The sequence below is a fragment of the Bubalus bubalis genome, chromosome 13, assembly GCF_019923935.1.
Source record: "Bubalus bubalis isolate 160015118507 breed Murrah chromosome 13, NDDB_SH_1, whole genome shotgun sequence".
NCBI lineage: Eukaryota > Metazoa > Chordata > Mammalia > Artiodactyla > Bovidae > Bubalus > Bubalus bubalis.
Genome location: NC_059169.1, coordinates 11,395,764 through 11,417,805, shown reverse-complemented (window position 1 = coordinate 11,417,805; position 22,042 = coordinate 11,395,764). Strand labels below are relative to the sequence as shown.

Genomic DNA, 22,042 nt, shown 5'->3' with positions numbered 1-22,042 from the left:
TTATCTTTCTTTCTCATGGTTACTTTTTAATTTAGGGAGTCATTTGAAACCACAGAATTTTTGATGGTGGTTCTTAAGCCTTTGAGGCTTAAGATCCTTTTATATATTATAAAAATCATGGAGAATTCTTCAAAAATAGGTGAGAACTTTTATGTATATGGGTGTTATCTCTCAATATTTACAATATTAGGAGTGAACACTGAAGAAATGTAAAAACATTTATGCATTAATTTAAACTCATAATAATAAACCGATTACATGTTAACAAAAATAATGTTTTTAATGGGAAAATTTAAAAAAAAAATTAAGAAGAGTGGCATTGTTCTACATTTTTGCTACTCTAATGTCTGGCTTCATAGGAGAAGCCTGGATTCTGGCCTCTGCTTTTGCATTCAGTCTCTTCAATATATTATTCTGGATGATGCAGACAAAGAAAATCCAGCCTCAAGGAGACAGGTGGAAAAGGAAGGACCTCAAAGACGTCCTGAAAGGTTACTGGGGACCCCAGGTTCCTCGGGGCCTCACTTTGAGAACTTCTGATTCATGGATGGTCAGTGTCATGGAGGATGCTTGCTCATGGGCCCTGCTTACTGGCATGAACATGATCAAAAGTCCTGATATTAAGTAGGACCTCCACTCATCAAAAACAACTACAACAGAGGCAGAAGATGTTTACTCCTTTCTCTGTTCTTTCTCTCCACATGAAGAAACAGACCACTTTATTTTTCCTTAAAAGAAGGGCATGATTAAAAAGCTTTCTCCCGACTGTTTCATTTTGCTTTAAAGTTGAGGGGAGGCAGGCACACATGAAAAGCTCTTCTGGCAGACACTCATGGAAGAAGAAATCAGGGAACGTAGCAGAAAACTGGCTTTTTTTCAGATACCTAGCTTTATTTCAAAACTGTCTACTTGCAGAGAAGTGGCTGCAAGATGACCCCGCTTTGGCAAGAAACTTGCAGAAATTGCTACAGTGATCTAAAGTCAAATGTTTTGGTCTCTCTGAGGGGTGGGACAGGGTGGTCTTATCTACTCATGATGTGCAGACCCTGGGGGCAGCACTCAAGCAGAAGCAGGGATCCAAGGATGTGGACAGGGGCTGCTCAGCCCCCAAGCCCAGGCTGGCCTCTCATGGCCTTGCATGACTGGGGACACTGATTGAAAAGTCAGATTAAAACAGATAAACAAATAAACCCCATAAAACAGAGAAATTAATTGCTGAAAAGAATGAGAAACCTTATGGTTCAAAACAGTGTACCTTTTACCACGAGAGTTTAAGCTCTCAGTCTTACATCGCTACTAACTGGCTTGGCAAACTCTCAGGGCTTCCATTGTGGCTTAGTGGTAAAGGATCTGCCTGCCAATGTGGGACTCGTGGGTTCAATCCCTGGGTCAGGAAGATCCCTTGGAGAAGGAAATGGCAACCTCCTCTAGTATTCTTGCCTGGGAAATCCCATGGACAGAGGAGCCTGGCAGGCTACAGACCATGGGGTTGCAAAAGAGCTGGACACGACTGAGAAACTCAACAACAACAAACTCTCTCCAGAGGAGAGGAGGAGTTCCAAGAAAGGGGACTGGCAGGAGCTTGTGCCAGTGTTCTGGAGAATTATCTTAGTTAGAGCAAAGCGTGTACACAGCGGCTGCAGAGAGTAAACCCTGGTTTGGGGGCAGGGGTGGGGAACGGCAGCACCCGAGAGTCTCGGTGACCCGAGCTTCCGCAGGCTGCGGTCCTCACCTCGTTGAAGTGGACGTCCTGCATGCCGACGTCTTCCATCATGGAGGCCTCCTCGTCGATGTTCGGGGTGATGGCCCTGAAGGCTGTGCATCCTTGTCTAAACATGCCTGGAATTGAGAGCAGGAGACAGCTGGAGTCATCAGCCTGAAGGCAGATGAGCCGTGAGGGTGCTTCCTGCCCTGGTTTGTCTCTGGGCTGAATGAAAACCAATCTAGAAATCTTGTGTCTCACGCCAGCTTTGCCACAGGGAACCTTGGGGCCACCAGGCACTTGCCTTCATTTGCTTCCTCGTATTTGACCCCCACTGCCCTCCATTTATTTCTTTTTCTCATCCATTTAAAAAATTTATTTATTTATTTGGCTGTGCTGGGTCTTAGTTGCGGCACATGGATACTAGAGTAGGTTGCCGTTTCCTTCTCCAGGGGATCTTCCTGACCCAGGGATCGAACCCAGGGGCCCCTGCCTTGGGAGCACAGAGTCTTAGCCACTGGACCACCAGGGAAGTCCTTTCTCATCCCTTTTCATTTTTCACCCACCTTTATTAAAACGTATGTAATCCTTAAATAAATTGAAATAGGCACTGAGTCAAATTAACAGCAAAATACAGTAACAACAATAGTTTGATAAGATGACCCATGCTCAGATACCAAGAAAACTGAAGGAGCCAAAGCCAGTCAGAGAAACAGGCTCAGAAACAACTCTGTTTCTTTCCAGCTCTCATGTCACCCCCTTCGCTGGGGGGTGACCCAGAACTCGGAGAGAACTCGCCCTGCTGCTGCAGGAAGCGGTCCGCCAAGATGTAACCGGGCGGCCGCAGTGGCTTAACATTATTCCTTACACAGTGCAGGGTTCAGCCAGACCCGGCGCAGCTGTGCTCCAGGACACATGAGAACACAGCTGGCTTTTCTGAAAGCCCCGTGTTCTCAATTGGGAAGTGGAGATGAGCAATGGGTGTTTGACTAGAGGGGCCGTGAGAGAACTTGCAGCCTGCTGACGTGGAAACCAGCCCTTACACACGAGGGGGCGGGGCACACTCCCACCCGCCCCTTCCACGGGGAGGTGAGGTCCCAGCCTGCACACTGCCTCCTTGCACGACAGAGCCAACTCGGCTGTGCTCCAGAAAATGCTGTCTGATGACCTGCTACAGCTGCCGTGTGATGGATAAACAGTTCCAGGGAACTACCTTCAGGGAAAATAAAATCGCTCCAGCTGGAGACCGGCCAGCCAGTCAAAGACCGGAGGCAAAGCTCATTAACTAGTTTTTGCAAGATGGAGTTATTAGCAAGAGGTTATATGACAACATGCCACCTACTTTTGTTTTGCATTTTTGAGGTGCCTACCACGTCAAGTAAATGTCACATCAGCGAATTAAAAAAAACAATGAGTAAGTATAGAAGGAAATGGCAACCCACTCCAGTATTCTATTCTTCCCTGGGAAATCCCACGGACAGAGGAGCCTGGCAGGCTCCATGGAGTTGCAAAGAGTTGAACATGACTAAGTGACTAAACAACAACAATATAGTGTATACACACACACACACACACACACACACACATCCTCCACCTCAAATCTTTCTGAATGGCTCTCGCTTGTCTTTGCTGCTTTGTAAAATTTTATAATTGTTTCACAAAACACAGAATCATTTCTTACCTTTCCGTGTGAGATATTCTGCCACCAGGGCTGTGACATGGACATAGCACATTGCTGCCTATAGTAAAAGACACATGCTTCAGAATCACCAGTTATAACGCACAAAGCTCACCATCAGAAACCTAATGACTGTGTGTACTTATGTTAGATCTCAAGGCATCAGCTAGTGTTCCTAATGGCTGACATCTTACCTATAGAAAAAAGTGGGACAATTCACACAAATTGAAATTATGAAACTCTGAATTCAGATGAATGGCAACAAGCTTGGTAAGGCCCATTTCTATCTAGAATTATTTAACTTTTATTAAAGATAAAAGATTTTTAAAAAGCATTTTATCTTACTATATCTAAAATTTTGGCATTATTTCTCTTAAAGGGAAAAGACGATCCCTTGAAGAAAAGGCATGTGCATTCCTATATTCAGAGAGAACTGCTCAAACTTCAGGGGCTAATATATTTTTCTGTCAACCTAAAAAACAATGAAGTTATAAATTTTTTCCAAAAATAGAATTCTAAATGAAAGTAATGTAATGTCCAATGGATAACATTATAAACACCTTTAAAATGTAAGAAAAAACAAAAATAAATTCTTTTAACCAAATTGCCATGGTTTATAAAACATCAAACATAGCTGTTAGAAATAAACCTACTGTAAGGTTCTAATGCCTAAGCCCTGGTTCTCGTCAGAATGGTAGAAAAATTACTACTACTAACAAGTGCGTAATTCATTTTTATTATGGCTAATGGATATTTTAGATTAAACTTCTGATCAAACAGAATGGACTCTGAATAATCAAAAAGTAAGAATTGCTACATACACTTTTCAGATATAGGACACAATTTCACTAATTCAAGCAATTAGCATGTTTAAAAGTAAAAGCATATTTCTTTGGTCGTTCTCCTGATCACATCTAAATGCCATGGGCGTGAACCCTGAGCAGAGTTTTTGTGGGAACATGAAGAGAACCCTCCTTACAGCCCATCATTGTCCTTAACTGCCCCCATTTTACAGATGATGTCACTGAGACACAGCGGGGTTAAGAACAGGCTCAGTGTCACCGAATTAGTGGATGCTGGATCTGGGAGCCGGTCTCCTCGAAGCCCGCGCGCCCCACCTCCGCACCTGCCATGCTGTCGCTCACTGAACCATGGCTCTGCACCCGGGGCGGCTCTGACCCCTGCTGTGTTCACAGACAAAACCACTGCCTCGAAGAGGAAAAGGCCATGCCCCGGCTGACTTCTGTATCAGGAAAATCTCACTTTACCATAAAACAGTTGCATTTTAGATCAGGAGAGGACTTCTGATGCAGAAGCCAAACACACCTGCACTGACGGGCCCGTGTGAGCACGGGTGTCTTCTAAGAGCTCACAGACTATGCTCCTGGGGCAGAGAAAGCCGCTTACGATATTCCCAACTGGACAACTGCTAAAGGACTATGAAGGAGCTCTGAGCCCAACACTGAAGTATCACATGCTTTTAGCTGGCTTCTTGAATGACTGGGAAGTTTCTCTCATAATCAGCTTCTTTCAGTGAGTGGGGCATAACTCGTTTTCTCAAAAAGCCTGGACGGACAGGCGCGTGGGGCTACCTCCGACAGGTCCCCGTTCTTCACGTGGATCCGAGCCATGCTGTCCAGCCACGTCTTCCGGAGCTCGGGGGTGCTGGCGTAGGACTTGGCCAGGCTGTACTGGAGGTCCACCAGCATCTCAGGGTCAGCCTCATGCTCCTTCATCTGTGCCGTGGCCATCAGAACTGTGCGGATCCTTTTCGTCAAGTCCTTCACGTCCGAGGAGAAGGTGGTGTGCTGGAACAAGGGTGGAGGGAAGACAGGCTTTCAGCTGTGATTTGTCTGTCTGCACACATTTCCCAGATGATAAGGCCGGGTCTCGGGGGGTAAAAAGTAAATCGGCACTGGGCCACCTACCTTGATGAGCCTGTCACTGTTGGCGCAGTTGTTGATGATAGACAAGGACTGCTGGAACCTGGTTCCCCCGATGCCAACAACATCTGCTATCAGCTGGCTGACTGAAATAACAATCTGAGGGACACACAAACGTGAGCTAATCAATTCACCTTCACGTGATGCCCCTGGCTCGGCCCCTGACTTTGGTCACGGTGTGCATGGGGATGGGGCAACGGGAAGCCTGCGAGCAGGGGTCGCTCCAGTGTGGGAAACAGTGTCTGAGTATTCCCCTCCCACTTCCAAGAATTATTCCAGAAGGTGACTCTGCTCTCCTTGCGTCTTTTGTTTGTATAGCAAAATGGTGACCAGGCAAGTGTAGAGGAATGAGAAGCAGATGAGCCCATGTCACTTGGATAATTACGGATCACCTTCTCTAATAGACGTGGAGACCTTATTATTTACTTCTTTGGTTTTGGCTTGGATTTATATGGGCTCAGTATTCAAAAGTGGATGACCCTCTGCATTTATTATTAAAACATGTACATATTAACCATGGCATGGGGGAATCTGTCTTTGGGGGTCTATATTAGCACTGCCTTGACCTAGTTACTCAACTAAACTGTGACCTGTCCCCCCATCCTGCATCACAGCCAGTACTAAGTACTGTCACCAAGTACTGTTAACGCAGTCTCCTTTTCTTTCTAACCTCTCCTTGACCCAGGACTCCATCCTCTCTGGCCTAGACTTGACATGGTTTCCCCAAGGTCTTCCGAGCTCAGGCCTCGACTTCCCAATCCTTTCTCAGTCTGGAGTCCAGGTGATCCCCCTGAATATGCAATGATGCCTCCACATTCTCAACCCTACTGTCCAGACCTTCTCCAGCTCCCTGGCTGGCCCCTTTCTCATCCAGGGCCTGGAACATGCTCACCCCCAAGCCCCTGTTCATCTTTCAACCCGCCGGGAAGCCCCTGGCCCGCTCCTTGGTGCACTGAAATTCTCCTGTTATGGCCCTGGGCACGTGGCACAGAAGCCTTGCGGTCTGCCTGTCCTCCGGGGATGACGACACCCTGTCTGGGCCAGGAGAGGGTCCTGCTTTGTTCCCGGCACCCAGGAATTCTAGCATGTAGTTTGCAAACGATAAATACTTGTTTTCAAAAAGGAATAAGTACAGAGACACAGAAGGCACTCCTGTGTGTGTTTGTAGAAAAAGAGGGTCTACAGAAATACCTGAGACCCCTAGTGTCAGGCAGTTTACAGGACGGGGAATTTGGCGCATTTTAACTCTGGAGAAATGGCAGGTGTATTGACAGACGGACGACAGAAAAGGACTACTTTGGGCTCTCTGTGTCTTACCTGAGATGTTTACTGCGAGGAATCCTCTCATAGGTTCTGTACATCCTAGCTCAGGGTAATTTCAGTCAGTCCAGAACTGACTCAATACTTAACTGTCAATTTACCAACAGAAACACATCCTGGGCCCAAATTGTACAACGTGGAGGATGAAATTAACCAAACCAGTAAATGTGACATTCGAGTTTTCCATCTTGCTGCCAGACCGTTCAGAACTCACACTGAGGTAACTTGGTAAACGTCGACATGCACGGCCTTCCTGCGGAAGCAGAATTCCACAGGGCGCACGTGTCCTGGAAAGCTAAAGCACACGCACCTGCAGGTGGGTCCGGACAAAGGACTTCTTGCCGGTGTAGTCGAAGTTGTTCCGCATCAGGAAGTACAGCAGCTGGGAGGCCTCGGTCCTGATGGAGCTCAGCTTGGAGTTGCAGCACTTGAGGATCTCGTAGCACAGGGCCGCACACATGTCCGCTCTCCCCTCGTAGAACGTCGAGGGAAACTAGATGGACCCGAGGAAGCAAATGGGCCCAGAGAGGTTAGTTAGCGCCCCCTTCAGCCCCAGGGGGACAGAGGAGAACAGGTGACAATTGGGGATGACCACCCCTGATGAGACCATGTACCTTATAGATCAGTGACCTTAAGGCGGTGAAGACATGTTTTAAAGCTGTTTCAGACTGATGTTTTTGAAGAAAACACAGGTAGACGTCAAAAACTTTCTTCATGAGGGGATTATGTCCATGGTCAGCCAGGAGCTGGTTCTTAAAATACAGGAGAAGAGCCTGGTCAGTGAGACATGCCAGACATTGCTAACAGGTTTCATATAACTGCCAGCCTCAAAGGTTACATTTTCCAGGTACTAGGACAACTTATAATTTAAACAAACTTGCCAGAAACCTTCTAGGAGAGCACAGAAGTCTCCTGTAGTACAAATAAGCTTATCAATAAATTTATGCTTTTATTCTTAAGGGAGGGACTAATTTTAAAAGTTCACAGCAAATGGTGATATAGTTTAAAGGACCACAGTATCTCAGTATTGACTGGGCTTCATTTATTGACTTATTTTTATTGTGCCCAGCAACTGATAGAGAGGTAAGGTTTGTGACACCTCAGTTCCAGCAGAGAAGAGTCGTTACAGGTATCGGCTAATGAATGGGCTGGAAAAATACTGAAGTGAGGCCTATGAAACAGATACCCTATCAGTGATGGCTGGGTTTTCTCACCCACCGCAGGCTCTCAAGCACACTGTGAAGCCATGCATCACCCACCAGGCAGTCTGGTGAGGGCAAAAATGCACAGGCTTTGGTCAGGCATTGTTTCTCATGTGTATTTTCCAGGTGGCACTAATGGTAAAGAACCTGCCTGCCAAAGCAGGAGACTTAAAAGATATGGGTTCGATCCCTGGGTTGGGAAGATACCCTGGAGAAAGGCATGGCAACCCACTCCAGTAGTCTTGTCTGGAGAATCACATGGAGAGAGGAGCCTGGCAGGCTATGGCCCACGGGGTCACAAGAATTGGACACGACTGACGTGACTTAGCACACACTCCTGTGTATGGATTTGCAGGTAAACCAAGCCTGGTCCTTCTCATCCCTGAAACAGTGACCCTAAAACTGAGCTACTGTGAAGACTTGAGGTCAAGTATAGGAAGTATCTGGGCTTCTCTGGTGGCTCAGACTGTAAAGAGTCTGCCTGCAATGCAGAAGACCTGGGTTTGATCCCTGGGTTGGGAAGATCCCCTGGAGTAGGGCATGGCAACCCACTCCACTATTCTTGCCTGGTGAATCCCCATGGACAAAGAAGCCTGGCAGGCTACAGTCCATGGGGTTGCAAAGAGTTGGACATGACTGAGCGGCTAAGCACACATAGGGAGTATTTGATCCACCCTTTGATTTGTTCGGTAAGTGCCAAGAGGGCCACCACTAATTTCTCCTCTTCGTTTTTCATGATTTCCTCCCACCAGCAGCAAATCCACACTGATTCAACACCGCGGAAGCCTGGCTGGCTAAAACTCCCAAAGATCGTTGAACACGTACAGTAGACAGATGTGTTGCCCAGCCAGAGGCCAGCGTGCAGCCACGACACGTGTGTGACACTGGAGACCTGCCTCTTCAAATACAGACAGGCCTGTCAAGACAAAGGCGTGCTTTTGGGAGAATATGTACATTTTGCAAAAGTAGGCAAAAATGATTGTCATTAAAAAAAAAAAAACAAAGTCCAGAGGCCAGTACCTGAAACCAATCTTATAATTCAGTGAAATGAGCAGAAATGACTTATGTCTGGCCAGTTCTGTTGTAGAGCAAATTATAGCTGAAATAATAGTTTTGAAATTCACCTCATCTTATTGTTGGAGAAAAAGTTTAACTCAAGGAGTAAGTTTTGTTTTTATAGGTCCACTGACTCACAGGTGTATTCACAGCTGGTGGACACCTGGAATCCTGTGATCTTTATATCATGTAATACTGAGATACAGCATTGAATTCCATTGTGTGAAAGAGAAACAATTTAATGAGCAGAAAATGTGACTTAATTAACTGAATATGATGTAATTCTCAACCACGAGCAGCTGTTCACCAACTAGAAAAAACAAACAAAAAAAAGAGGCTGCTTTCAGTGTTCGGGGAACTGCTTACACGGTTTGCTGTTTGTGAGCATTGCTTTTCCCTGGAGCCGCAGCCCTTCCTCATTACAGCTGGAGGAAGGTTTGCATGAATCTGGATGTCAGCTTTTATTTTCTCAGCACTCTTCTGGGAGAGATGGTTCGTACAAAAATGGCGAAGACCTCTGGTCTTGTTCTGAACTGGCCTGTCTTCAAGTTCTTACACTGGAGTTAAACTTCCTTACTCTTGCCTCTGGTCAAGGTTTTTGCTTCCCATTTTTAGGATTTAGTCTTCCTGGGCTCTGATCGCAAAAGTTGTTTGAAGAATGGAGTAAAAACTCACACCAAGATATACATAACTGCTCATTTAAAGGGGTGAAGGGCCTTTCATCCTGAATATACCCCAGTTTACCAGGTGCCTTCCTATTTTCTTCTGTTTGTGTGTCTCTTTATTTCTCATTAGAAAGTAATAGATACTAAACATAAAAATCTTTGAACATTCAGAAAGACCCAGAGAAGGGGGGAAAAAAAGCAGAACAAAAATCGCCTTCATTTTTCCATTTATAAATAACCACAGATAACAATGGAGGATCTCATTTCTACCTTTATCTCCCTATAGATGTTACTGAAGATGGGAGAATTTCATTGAGAAAATTAGATGAGATGTTAGAATAATAAGAAAGGCATGACGCGTTTCTAGCAATAAGGTGGAGCAGAGGTTACAAACAGTTCTCAGGAATTGTCTGATGTGGATTCAAGTTTGTTGTCAGCCTCCTCAGAGAAATGGGCCTTTCAGAGAACGAACATGCAGTATCAGGGATTTCTAAAGAGCCATGAACAGGAGAACAATTTAAACCTTGGATACCAAAATGAGATATCTGGAACTGTGTTATTTAAGACAGCTCTGTTCTTCCTAGGCATATGGCTTTATTTTCGTCTAAACACTGATTATAAACATCTAGTTTAGAGAAGAGCTGTCTCTGTTACAGAGGCTCGCCGGTCGCTGAGCCAACCTGAAGCCCAGGCTCACGGCTATATAAAGTGGACCCCAGTCTCCCTAGCTGACCCCGCTGTCCACGCGTTCCCCACCCTGGCCATGCACCGCAATCCTTCTCAGCACGTCCTGGTTCCCACCGTGCACCCCAAATCAAGAAAAGGCACCATGTGGCATTGCTTAAAATACATTTTTGGATTAAATTTGTAAGTATATTGAAAGTATTATCAACTATTTAAAGGTTATCATTGGTTTGCAAATGAAAGTCACTCAGTCATGTCTGACTCTGTGACCCCAGGGACTGTAACCTGCCAGGCTCCTCTGTCTGTGGAATTCTCCAGACAAGGATACGGGAGTGGGTTGTCATGCCCTTTTCCAGGGGATCTTCCTAGCATTGGTTTGGGACTGTATTAACAGACATTTTAAAACAGCCAGAGAAGTGGTGTATTTTTCTGCATATAACTACCCTGGTTTACAAAACACATCTTTTTATGAATTAGATAACCCATGTGAAAGTGCCCACACAGTGCCAGCATCTAGTCGGTGCTTGCTCATTTCCTTTTTTCTGTCTGGGAGGTGATTCAACTACCTCGACACTCACCCAGCTTAGTTCCTTTCCCCCTCCGCCCCTCTGCCCCATGCACATGACTGCCTTAGCAGGGAAGAAGGGCTTGACATGTCACTTGTATAGTGATCTTGGGCAAATTTCCCAGCCCATCTCAGCCCCAATGTCCTCACCTGTAAAAGGGAGAAGAAGCTCTATGGGCTAGGCTGTAGTGAGGACTGACGCTGAAGACAGAAGGCAGTAAACAGCAGGAAGCTAATATAATAATAAACTGGGATTCAGGGCTTAAATCTTTTCAAACATTTCCTCTCATTTAGAATGTGATTTCTTGATTGCCTTCGGCAACTTATGAGATGTGGTCATTTAAGAGGCTCAGTAATGATGGAGATCCATTTGTCGAAGAAGACTATCTGCAAACAATTATGTCAGCTAACTCAATGTAATACTTTAATTTTTCTGATAGGCTCTGAGTGATGCTTCAGCTGAATAAATATATACGTAGGAAGATCCCAGGGCCTGCTACACCAGTGGGCCTTGTGGACCTAGGCTGGGTACTACTGCGGATCTACTGCTTGCCATGACATCCTTTAAGGCCGTTAAGATTTGCGTATCTTCCCATTTTTTAATGGGTGTGTATATGTGTTGAGCTTTAAACAAAGATTTTTGCACAGAGGCATACAGACCTTGATAGAGGCCACCTCAGCCCTAAAATTCAACCTTGCCTGTGTGTCTGAGGAATCAGATCCTTTATTTTGAGGACCAGGAAGGCATGAGCACAGCGGAAAGTGCTTACTGCTGAACTAGAGTCAACATTTGAGCTCTTGCTGCGTGCCAAACACAGGGTAGGTGTTTCTGGGTACTTCATATCAATTCCCGACACAGCAGGCATAACTGACATGTTCTAGGGAAGGAAATCGGGGCCCACAGATGTCAAGGAGACCTGCCCAAGGCCTAACGTCTGGCTAACAGTGTGGCTGGGGCTTGAAGCCCACAGTGTTTCTGTACAACGGCCTGATCCCACATGTCCTGGAGCCCGGTCTGTATCAGCAGAGTGCTCGGCCCTTCCAGGGGTCATCTTGCTGTAACTTACAACAGCCTGGGAGGCAGATCCTACTCTTTCAGTCTTACAAATGAGATTATCTTAGGTCTGGAGACATGAAGTGATTTTTTTCAAAGATGGTCACCCAACAAATGTCCCAATCAGTCATCAATCAGAGACCATCAGATGTTGTTTCTCTCGAGTCAGAACCTGTTAGTTAATTTAACAGTGGTCAGACACTGGAGACCTGGGAACCTTGACCAAGGCTCTTCTTTCATATGAAGCAGGCGATTTAAAGGAGGCTGAGGATGGACTGCAGGCTGTGCAGCAGTAAGGAGACCGTCACTGACCTCACGACACTCCCAGACCACACCTGTGCTGCGTGTGCGCTCACGTGCCTGTGGGGCCAGACCACACCTACTGGGCAGCCCTGAGGCTTCCTGCTGGGGCCCAGGAGACAGAGGGAGAAAGCGTCCCAACTGCTCTTCTGACCTTACAGATGCATCTGAGCTTATCAGCTAGCATGGATGCATATGCACTGGGCAAATATATTACAAATTTCACTGCCTACTTACAGAAGAACCGTTACTTAAAAATCTCCAAAAGAAAACAGAAAGAGGCTCAAAATGTGGTTCTAGTACAGCAGTGCTCCTCAGCCGTACTGTTTACGTCTCACTCCCAGGGTTGGATTCGGTCAGGCAGGACCCAAGAATCTGCACCTCTAACAAAGCTGCAGGGCCTGCAGCTGCCGCCAGCTGGGGGCCCACAACCGAGAACCGCTGGGGTCAGGCTCCACATAAGACACGGCTGCCCCCATCCTCACCCTAGGGACTCACCATTTCCTCATCTCTCGGCGGGGTTCCTAGTGATGACACTTCCTGGGGACACGGGTAGCAAGAATGCTAAGAGCAATGGTGAATTACAATAGAGCAACGTGATGGCCCGTAACTATCTTTACTCTGTGTGATAAGGGAATGTACTTCACGAGAAGACAAGATGAGTACAGAATGCCTTTGGGTATGTTTCCCAAATTGCCTTGCAAATAAACATGCTGTTTTCATATTCGGAGCATATTAGCACTAACTCAGTCTCTCTGAAAACCTAAGCAGTTACTGAGCAAGAATGGGAAGGGGTAGGTCCCAAAAAACGAGAGTGGCTGAAGAGACCGTCTTTACCTGTGCAAATGTGACTCACTACAACTTAAAGATAAGACTAAGACCACTTTTTATTCTCTATACCTGAAATGTTTTCTATCATTTAACTTAGTAACGGATAAAAAAAAAAATTGAAAAGGTGAATGTGTTTTTACGTATTGCTCCTCTATGTATGGGCTTCCCAGGTGGCTCGGTGGTCAAGAATCCACCTGCTAATGCAGGAGAAGTGGGTTTGATCCCTGGGATGGGGAGATCCTCTGGAGTAGGAAATGGCAACCCATTCCAGTATTCTTGCCTGGAGAATCCCATGAGCAGAGGAGCCTAGCAGGCTACAATCCATGGGACAGCAAAGAGTCGGACACAACTGAGCACACACCTCTACATATAAATATTTAATTTTAATTGCTACCACATTTGGATATGTTTAAAGACAGTGAAGGCAAAAATGCCTGATTAGGCTCCTGTATTTATCATCCTTGAAGGCAGAGCAAAGCCACGTTCCTGGTAAATGCTTTCATCTGGCCAAGGGTTAACCTCGACAAAGCCTGTGTCCACCAGTTGCAAGCAGGCAGCACACTCTGACCAGTTCAGTTCAGTTCTGTCGCTCAGTCGTCTCCGACTCTTTGCAACCCCATGAATCACAACACGCCAGGCCTCCCTGTCCATCACCATCTCCCGGAGTTAACTCAAACTCACGTCCATCAAGTCGGTGATGCCATCCAGCCATCTCATCCTCTGTCGTCCCCTTCTCCTCTTGCCCCCAATCCCTCCCAGCATCAGAGTCTTTTCCAACGAGTCAACTCTTCGCATGAGGTGGCCAAAGTACTGGAGTTTCAGCTTTAGCATCATTCCTTCCAAAGAACGCCCAGGACCGATCTCCTTTAGAATGGACTGGTTGGATCTCCTTGCAGTCCAAGGGACTCTCAAGAGTCTTCTCCAACACCACAGTTCTATAAGCATCAATTCTTCGGCGCTCAGCTTAGAGTTAAGCTGTACTATATTTCAGGGAATTGGGGTCATTAACTGTGGAATGCTTTCACTAAGGGAATTTAAGGATTAATGGCTTCCTTACAGGGGCAAAAACAGTTGCTGCAGTAAAACTGCAACATTAAGAAGTTCTTGCTGATTCAGCTAAATAAGCAAAAAATGAGTTTCAGAAAGGCTCTGACCATGAACAGCTGTTCAATACAAACCTTAAACGCCAGTGTGAAGAGAGAGAGGGTGTCCAGCGCTGTCAGGCACACCTCAGTAGCAATATTGGCTTCAAGTAACGACTGGTGGAGAACGTCAGCGTCCGAGTGGCCGTAGCCTGCATGGGTCATAACACAAGGTCACTGTCGGTGGCTGCAGAGCACAGGCTGGCGGACAGTATAGTCACAGTCAACTTTTGATTATTTCCAGAAGGCTTCCTTCAGGGCCTTATTTCCCTGTTGGCCTTTTTTTGGTGGGTGGGGAAAAGGGGGTACTAATAATGTTTCCATTCCATTATGACTCTTTTCCCACTCTGGACGGGGAGTAACAGCAATAAGCATGTGTTGTGCACTTGCTATGTGCCAGCCACGATTCTGTGAACTTCACATGGATCATCTCATTAATCCCTCGGTAGCCCTATGAAGTGTGTACACTTATTAAACCCTTTCTGCAGGTAAGGAAATGGAGGCACAGAAGGGCTAAAACTTAAGTCACACAGCTGGTAAACAGGGGAGCCAGGACTGCTACTTGGACTGGAGTTCACTCAATTGAGCCACTTGTCTGAGTTGTTAGGATGAGGGTAGGGGGGTGGGGGAATGCAGGAGGCTGAGGTCTCTGAAGCTTCCATACAGACAGAGGCAGCAGCTTAATTGGAAAGGGAAGGAAAATGAGCTGAGGGTCAGGTTGCTGGTCAATGAATCCAGCTCGGCCCCTTACTAGCTGTGTGACCTTGGGCAAGTTATGTGACCCCTTTCTACCTCAGTTTCCTCATCTGTAGAATGGGGATAATAACAGTACCTGCCCTCAAAGGGTTGTGGTGGCCATTAAATTAGTTAATGGTTGTGAAGCTCATGGAATAGTGCCTGGCACATAGTGGATGCTATGGATGTCTCAAGTCAATAACATAACGATTAGTTTTATCAGCTAGAATCATGAATGATAACCAAGAGTTGACTGTACCGCTAATAGTATTCTACTTGCTTTAATAAAAAGCATGAAAGCCACTATGACTGAAAGAAATGTTTAAGAAAAAGAAGAGACTTGAAGAATCATAATTTAAACACAAACTGATATCTTCTGTACGTGGCTGTAAAATCCATTTAGTACTGATATAAATGTAGTTTGACATATAACTTGAGATATTAAATTATGAAATGGTAATGCATTAGCAGAAATATATATATAGGGATGCAAAGATGTTATGGTATTGATCTAGATTACAAAGAAAGATGGCAATATAATAAAACGTCATGTAATGCCTTTCTCCAAGGAGCAAAACCAATCAACATTTACTATGTAGGTAATTTTCTTAATACTCCAGAGAGGAGGACATTTTGTACACAGTTCAGGAAAATGAAGTACAGAAAGCCTAAAGAGTTTTCTGGAGGCCAGTAATGGGAAAAAAAAACCCCCAGAAACTACACTCCAAGTTCCTTATCCAGGTCACTGTATCATAATCTCCATTATAAAGTAACTAGCATGATGTTTTTCTGACTTTAATAAATGTCAGCAAGTCTTGAAAGGCTACACAAGCTTCTAAGTTGCTTTTTAAAGTATGGCTTAATAAAAACTATTATGTGTTTTCATCCAACTTTGTTTTGCTTTGAAAATGGTTTTGTGTATCCTGCCTCATTTTCACACTGCAACAGCGTCATCGTGTCCTTACTGAAGCTACGGAACACATCTGGCCCTAGTACGATGCTACCAGCTCTGTTTCTTTTTATTTCTGCTTTTCGGGGGCCAGAAATCCAGCAGAAAGAAAGACGGACGTTTTTGGGGACTAATATTCATTGAACCGCCTTTGTAAGCCAAGGCATCTCCTCATTTGGCAAGGTCTGTTTGGTGAGATACAGAGCCAGCAAAAGAGGAAAACAAACTGGTGATTATTGTTGCAGTAATCACAGACCAGGGCGAGAGAGAGGACGAAAACACCAAATACAACACCCTTTATCAGACCAACCAAAAACTATCATGCACGGGATATTTTGAGGGCTGCCATTTGCCCCAGATGAAGCTTTAGAATCTGAGTTAACCTGTAACAAGGCAGTTGCTTCGGTGATGAACTGTAATCTCTGCACAGAATGATCCTTTTCTCTTTCTAGACAAACTGTTGGAAAAGTGTATCTGAGTTTGATCATTACAGGTGAGATGGTCTACACACCGAAGAACTCCAACAGAGTTTACTTTTATCTAGCTGAATGTCTAGAACGATTCAGGAATTACAATTTGTGACTATGTGATTTTTTTTAAAAAAACATACATTATCAATGGGCCATGCTAATTAATGACAAAATTTCTCTAAGCTACTATAATACACCACCCATAAGCCATTACACTGGCTATCTAATCTCTTTCAGAATAAGACTCAAATTCATATAAAATCTTCCTGCCTGTGTCCGATTCATATCAAAGAAGCAGTTCTTTTAGCCACAATTGGTTATAATTTGTTGTTGCTGTTGTTGAGTGGCGCAGTCATGTCCAGCTCTTTGCGACCCCATGGACTGCAGCATGCCAGCCTTCCTTGTCCTTCACCAAACTTCTCCTGGAGTTTGCTCAAACTCATGTCCATTGAGTCAGTGATGCCTTCTGCTTCTCTTTAAACCGTTTCGTCTCAAAAATCAGTAGGATTCCTGAGCTAGTGTTCCTGAATTATTCCTGAAAATAAGTAGCAGCATAGGATGCTATGTGAGTGATACAGATTGACTGGGCAAACCACCAACAGACACCCCCATGGGGACAGCCTGTCTTAAGGCCTGGAACAGAGCAGTGTATGAGGGAAGTCTCTAACAGGTGGTCACCGTGTTACTGGGTAACACAGGAAAATCAAACTGAGCTGGCAAACTCAAGAAGGGGTCTTAAGAGACACAGTCATTTCTCAAAGCATCAGTCAGGAACTTTTTAAAGCTGATGAAGAAGATTCTGACCGAGGCCAGTAAGGAGTGCTGTTAACCCTACTGACTTCCACTAGGGGGCAGTGGTGCCTCGGGGCACAGGCACTGAGCGTGGTCACTGAGGAAGGTCAGGGTGGGGAGGACTTCCCTGATGTACCATCATCTCTGGCCAGCACGTCAGGGGTCACTTTAGAGACCTTAGGACCCATTGCTCACATGCACACAGTTTCCAGTCTGTTGTCACTCAGATATGGGATTTATTCTAAAATCCCACTCAAAGGCTAAGGATGAGACCTTCTCCCCTCTAATGTCAGTTGCTGTGTTTAAACTAACTCTACTCCGTTTTATGCAGTTCTGTTTCCTGAAAAGCCTGGTGTAGCAATGCTGACCATACCTATAACTATCCCTGGCCCCCGGCCCCAGCGCACATCAGAGGTGATGCGGTGGGAAGGGCGGAAGCTGATCCACAGCCACTTGCCTTTTCCAAATGTCACAGGACATCTGGGCACATCTAATTCTCTGCAAGGGCTTCCCAGGTGGCTCAGCGGTAAAGAATCTGCCTGCCAATGCAGGAGACGTGGGTTCGATCCCAGGGTTGGGGAGAATCCCTGGAGGAGGAAATGGCATTCCACTCCAGTATTCTTGCCTGGAGAACACCATGGACAGAGGAGCCTGGCGGGCTACTAGTCCATGGGGTCATAAAAGAGTCAGGCACAACTTAGTGACTAAACAACAATTCTCTGCAACTTAGTCCAGTGATCTTAAACCATCTCTTATACTGAATTATATGAAATACAGGTTTTCTTCAAGGGTTTTTATCTCTTGACTGGCTTTTCTCCCATTAATCAGTGGGAAATACAGATTATCATTCAAGTGAATTTAACATATTCCTGGAATAATATATAACATTAAATACAGAGTGTTATTTTATTTTGTGAATGTACCACTTATTTGCAAATGTGCTTCACTCAGTTTTCCCCTCATCACTTGGTTTATATAAAATATCCTCCGGGCACCTACCGCTCTCAATTTGTCCTCTGGCATAAGTCTTTTCTACCGATACACAGTGAGTACATGTTACAGTAAACAGGTCAATACCTTAATGTTGCAAACATTTTCTTTTTATAAGCCTGGGCAATGACCCATGCAACAAACTCCTATGCTTTGAGTGTTTTTAAAATAGCTAAGCCCATTGGTCACCGTGAAATTGTTACTTTCATTAATTGCTGTAAAAATCCGAGAGTAAGTGCCTGCTAGGGTTATACCTGCAGTAAGTATGGGGTCTCTTCCCTTGTCTTACTGTTAACTGGTGATGGGGAGGGGGCAGTCTGGCCTGCATTGGCTTAAGTTCTTTGCGGTCCTCTGCTGCCCCCTGCTGGTCATGCTGAGGTCTAACAAAGCCTTTCCTTCTTGAACTAGAGAAAAGAGGAAATGAAAAAATGCCCGTGTTTACGGGATTCTCAAAGAGTCGGACACGACTGAGCGACTGAACTGAACTGAACTGAAGGGATTCTTTCTATTTTCATCCTTTTCTAAAATAAATACATTTTAGATTCTGGCATTCCAGCCAAGTCTCTCACATACTGGGTATCTGTCATATTGGTTGGCCCAACAGAAGGTACTGTATTCACTGTTAAATAGGAATTTTCTTAAAGACACATATATGGCTACAAATTTCCCATAAAATGCCTATGTTCCAGATGTAAAAAATCATCTATGTATATATACATATACATGCTCACACACATACACATGTATACATACAGCATACACTCCCTTCTCTCTGGCTTTTGGCTGAGTTGATGATGTGGAGCTCAAAGAGCTAATGGAGGCAGGGGCCAAAGCCCCCCAAATACAAAATCAGAAATAGAGACATAAGGGAAGACTGAGTTCCAGGGGAAGATGCATGGACTACGAGACACTGGAAGCTATCTGGGGTGAGTGGGAATTGCAGGCACACTTTAGAAGGCTAAAATAATCAGCTATTCACTGTTGATTGGAAAGGCCAAAGGAGAAGCTTTGATTGAGGATGGTCTTGCTGAAAACTGGCTGAAGAAACACATTCAGGATGAAAAGAGGAGAGGGGCGGGTAGGACGGGGTTCTCTGTGGGCAGCAGGAAGACGGGATGGAAATCAACAACGCTAACAATATGGTCTTTGGCAGCAGAACACAGCCAGCTGTCTCTCTCCTCCAATTCAAGCCACCACCGCCAAGTCCATTTGCAGTGGGAGAAACTGCTGCCCATTGTAGTGGATTAAGGTTATTTATTCATGGGCTGATCATTCCGTTTATTTTTGTCTGTTTTCTATGTTTCCTAAACAATTACCTTGGCAGGCGGGGCTGCTTGTGATTTTTTTTTTTTAATGCTTTAAAGTGTAAGCATGTATTTCAACTGATAGTGAGATAATCCTTGTGTTAAAAATTTTCTGGGCAAAAGGCAATGTAGCAGGTCCTTCAGAAGAATGGAAATTTGATTTGTGTGCTAAATAGGAAATGAAAACTAAAAATAGTGAAACTCCTTGTTCTGTTTGTTTGAACCTCATGTCTGCAGAGCTGAAAAAGCCCTAACAGAGGTGGATAAATCAAATTCTTACATGTGTTGTACAAGGTACAGCTAAGTATAGAACTGAGAACTAGCATTTGAAGGCTACCGGCTCAGTGTGTGGCAGACTGACATAATATTGGTTTAAATTAAGCCTAAAAGTTTATAGAGAGAGACTGTACCCACTACATTTAACTTTGCTGGGGGTGGAAGAGGGGGTGGAAGCTGCTGTATTTTGATTTCTCAACCTGAACTATTCTCAATTTAAGGTGTCAGGAATATACTGTCTTGACTCTCAGCCTGTACAAAGAAAGAGGTATGGACATCACAGTTCATGGGATGAATTCTTATGATTAGAAACAATGAGAAGATATTAATGACTATGTATTAAAGATGTTGCTTAGAATGAGTATAAATAGTTGTCTACATGGCACAATAACTAGCTAACTCATGCATGGAGCGAGGATGGGACGACTGAGACCACACCAGACAGAAATGATCGCGTTAAAGTGCTGCAAGGTTGACATAGGTTTCCTGCTTGAAGAAACCCTTAAGAAGATTAAATTTACACTTAGGTTTCTGGAAACAGCACAGGTGCCCTCTGGCAATTGATAAGAGTGAATTAAAGATAATGCTCCTATGTTTTGGCAAAGTCTGTACTGTGAAGTTAGGAAGCCCCAAAGTTAGGAAGGCAAGATGAACGAGAGGTCTCGGTTTGCAAGTGAAGCAGCCTCATAAGCAGACTTTGACCTGATTAAATCTTACCATTGTCTACAGAAATCCCAAGCACACTTGATATCTTTCTCACACTGAAAACACAGAAAAAGTCACTTTGTTATTGGCTTTTCCACACCCTCACACATTGATTCACGGGCTTTACAGCTTCGCAGCAGTTTAAAGATTAACATATGTTCAGGGCTGGAATGTCAGAATGGGGACGCTGGGTCAACTACACGCATGGCCTCAGAAGGGTGAAAGGAACCTGCCCCAGAGGTTTCTCAGGAGTCACGGAGGGGTGGGGGGGCAGTAAATGATGATAAGGTGGCTCCTGGCAATGGATCAAAATACTGAACTAAAAATATCAGAGGATGTCCCACTATCATCATCAATTAGGCTGGATTTTGTCTTAAAAGCACCAAGCGGAGCCCGTGGGGCAGAGGGGCTGAGCGTTCGGGTCTGCTGCCGCAGTTGACCGCGTCCCACATTGTGTCATTCTCCTCTGAGGAAGGGGACTGCGCGGCGAGCTCCTGGTCCCACTGCTCTGAGCTGGAAGAGAAGGCGAGTTGGTGACGCGGTGTGCGGCGCGGTGGCCGGTGGGGGGGGCGGTCCCCTCAGGGCTGTCACGTGGGATGGCTGGCTGTTACGATGGTGTGTCATGGGACTTACTGTGGTTAAAAGTGAGAGAGTTATCCAGGCTGCCCAGCGGCTGCAATCTCGCATGCATCATCCCTGTTCTGTTACGGGAAACAGGCAATGTCTGAGACTTTCGATCATGAACTATGGGTCCCAGCCCCTCCTGGTTCCTGCAACATGAGTGAAATGGGATAGGAGCCAAAGTTAGACTTGTTACACTGCGGCGAGACGGGGAGGGGCGTTAGTGAGGCCGGGGACACAGCACGGAGGAGACGGGCCACGCACAGACCAAGCACAGCGGAGCCCGTCTGGGGCCCGGGAGCCAGAGACACACAGGCGGCGGGGGCAGCGCTCACAGAGTTCAGAGCAAAGCACCTGAAGACGAAGGAGCGAGAATCAGGCCAAAGCAGAGGCCTTTCCAGTGTCGGAAAGCCCTTCAGAGATGCTCCTTTTTAAACAGGTGAGCATCAGTCCAGTGTGGTGCCGAAGACCAGCATCTGGACAACGGCCAAAACAGCACGTGCTTTTTCAGATCATACATGTTACTGAAGAGCGGAAACAATTTTATTTTTTTAGTCAAAACAAAGGCATTGGAAGAAAACAGAGGTCAAACATGCAGTGGGATGGATTCTGTGAGGCGGTGTAACACCTTTGATTCTTACCCAGGCAAGGAGGAGAAGAGCCACACCCTTTGTTAGACTTGTCAGCAGCCAAGTGAAGAAAACAGAAAAGTGATCTGGGTTAGCGGTCAAATGGCTGACTTCCTACTGTGTACCATCACCAGAGCAGACGAGACCTGAGCCCAGCGCCGGAGCGACGCCTGTCCCCCGTCCCGCGGCCAACCGGCTCCCTCACTGTGTTACTGTGTGGAGTGCAGCAGGGCATGCATGGAGTCTCATGGGGCAGCATGCTGCTGGGTGATTTCAAAGGGACACAATGAGAAGGTGCGGTGTTCCCAGGACGGGAGCCCCACGGAGGCCAAACACGGACGACTCGGGATCCTGTCCGCATGCAGCAGAGACCACGCACGGTTTCCTATAGACCAGCACGCAGCTCTGCACCAAATGAAGCAACACCGG

At 45.6% G+C, this 22,042-nt stretch overlaps 1 protein-coding gene across 17 annotated transcripts in view; it reads right to left on the bottom strand.

The window, feature by feature from the left end:
* Positions 1-22,042, bottom strand: part of DOCK9 (dedicator of cytokinesis 9) — a 284,352-nt gene that overhangs the window by 28,780 nt on the left and 233,530 nt on the right. For 6 of the 17 annotated variants that reach the window (XM_044927122.2, XM_044927116.2, XM_044927117.2 and 3 more), the window contains exons 38-45: positions 20,376-20,419; positions 14,179-14,294; positions 7,258-7,395; positions 6,954-7,136; positions 5,309-5,422; positions 4,973-5,188; positions 3,384-3,441; positions 1,733-1,839 (exon numbers count right to left, since the gene is read on the bottom strand). In XM_044927122.2, the coding sequence (XP_044783057.2) occupies positions 1,733-1,839; positions 3,384-3,441; positions 4,973-5,188; positions 5,309-5,422; positions 6,954-7,136; positions 7,258-7,395; positions 14,179-14,294; positions 20,376-20,419 (976 nt within the window). Of the gene's footprint in view, positions 1-1,732; positions 1,840-3,383; positions 3,442-4,972; positions 5,189-5,308; positions 5,423-6,953; positions 7,137-7,257; positions 7,396-14,178; positions 14,295-20,375; positions 20,420-20,996; positions 21,134-21,744; positions 21,874-22,042 lie in introns of all 17 variants that reach the window. The other 11 variants (XM_044927115.2, XM_044927111.2, XM_044927112.2 and 8 more) reach the window with 3 other exon arrangements.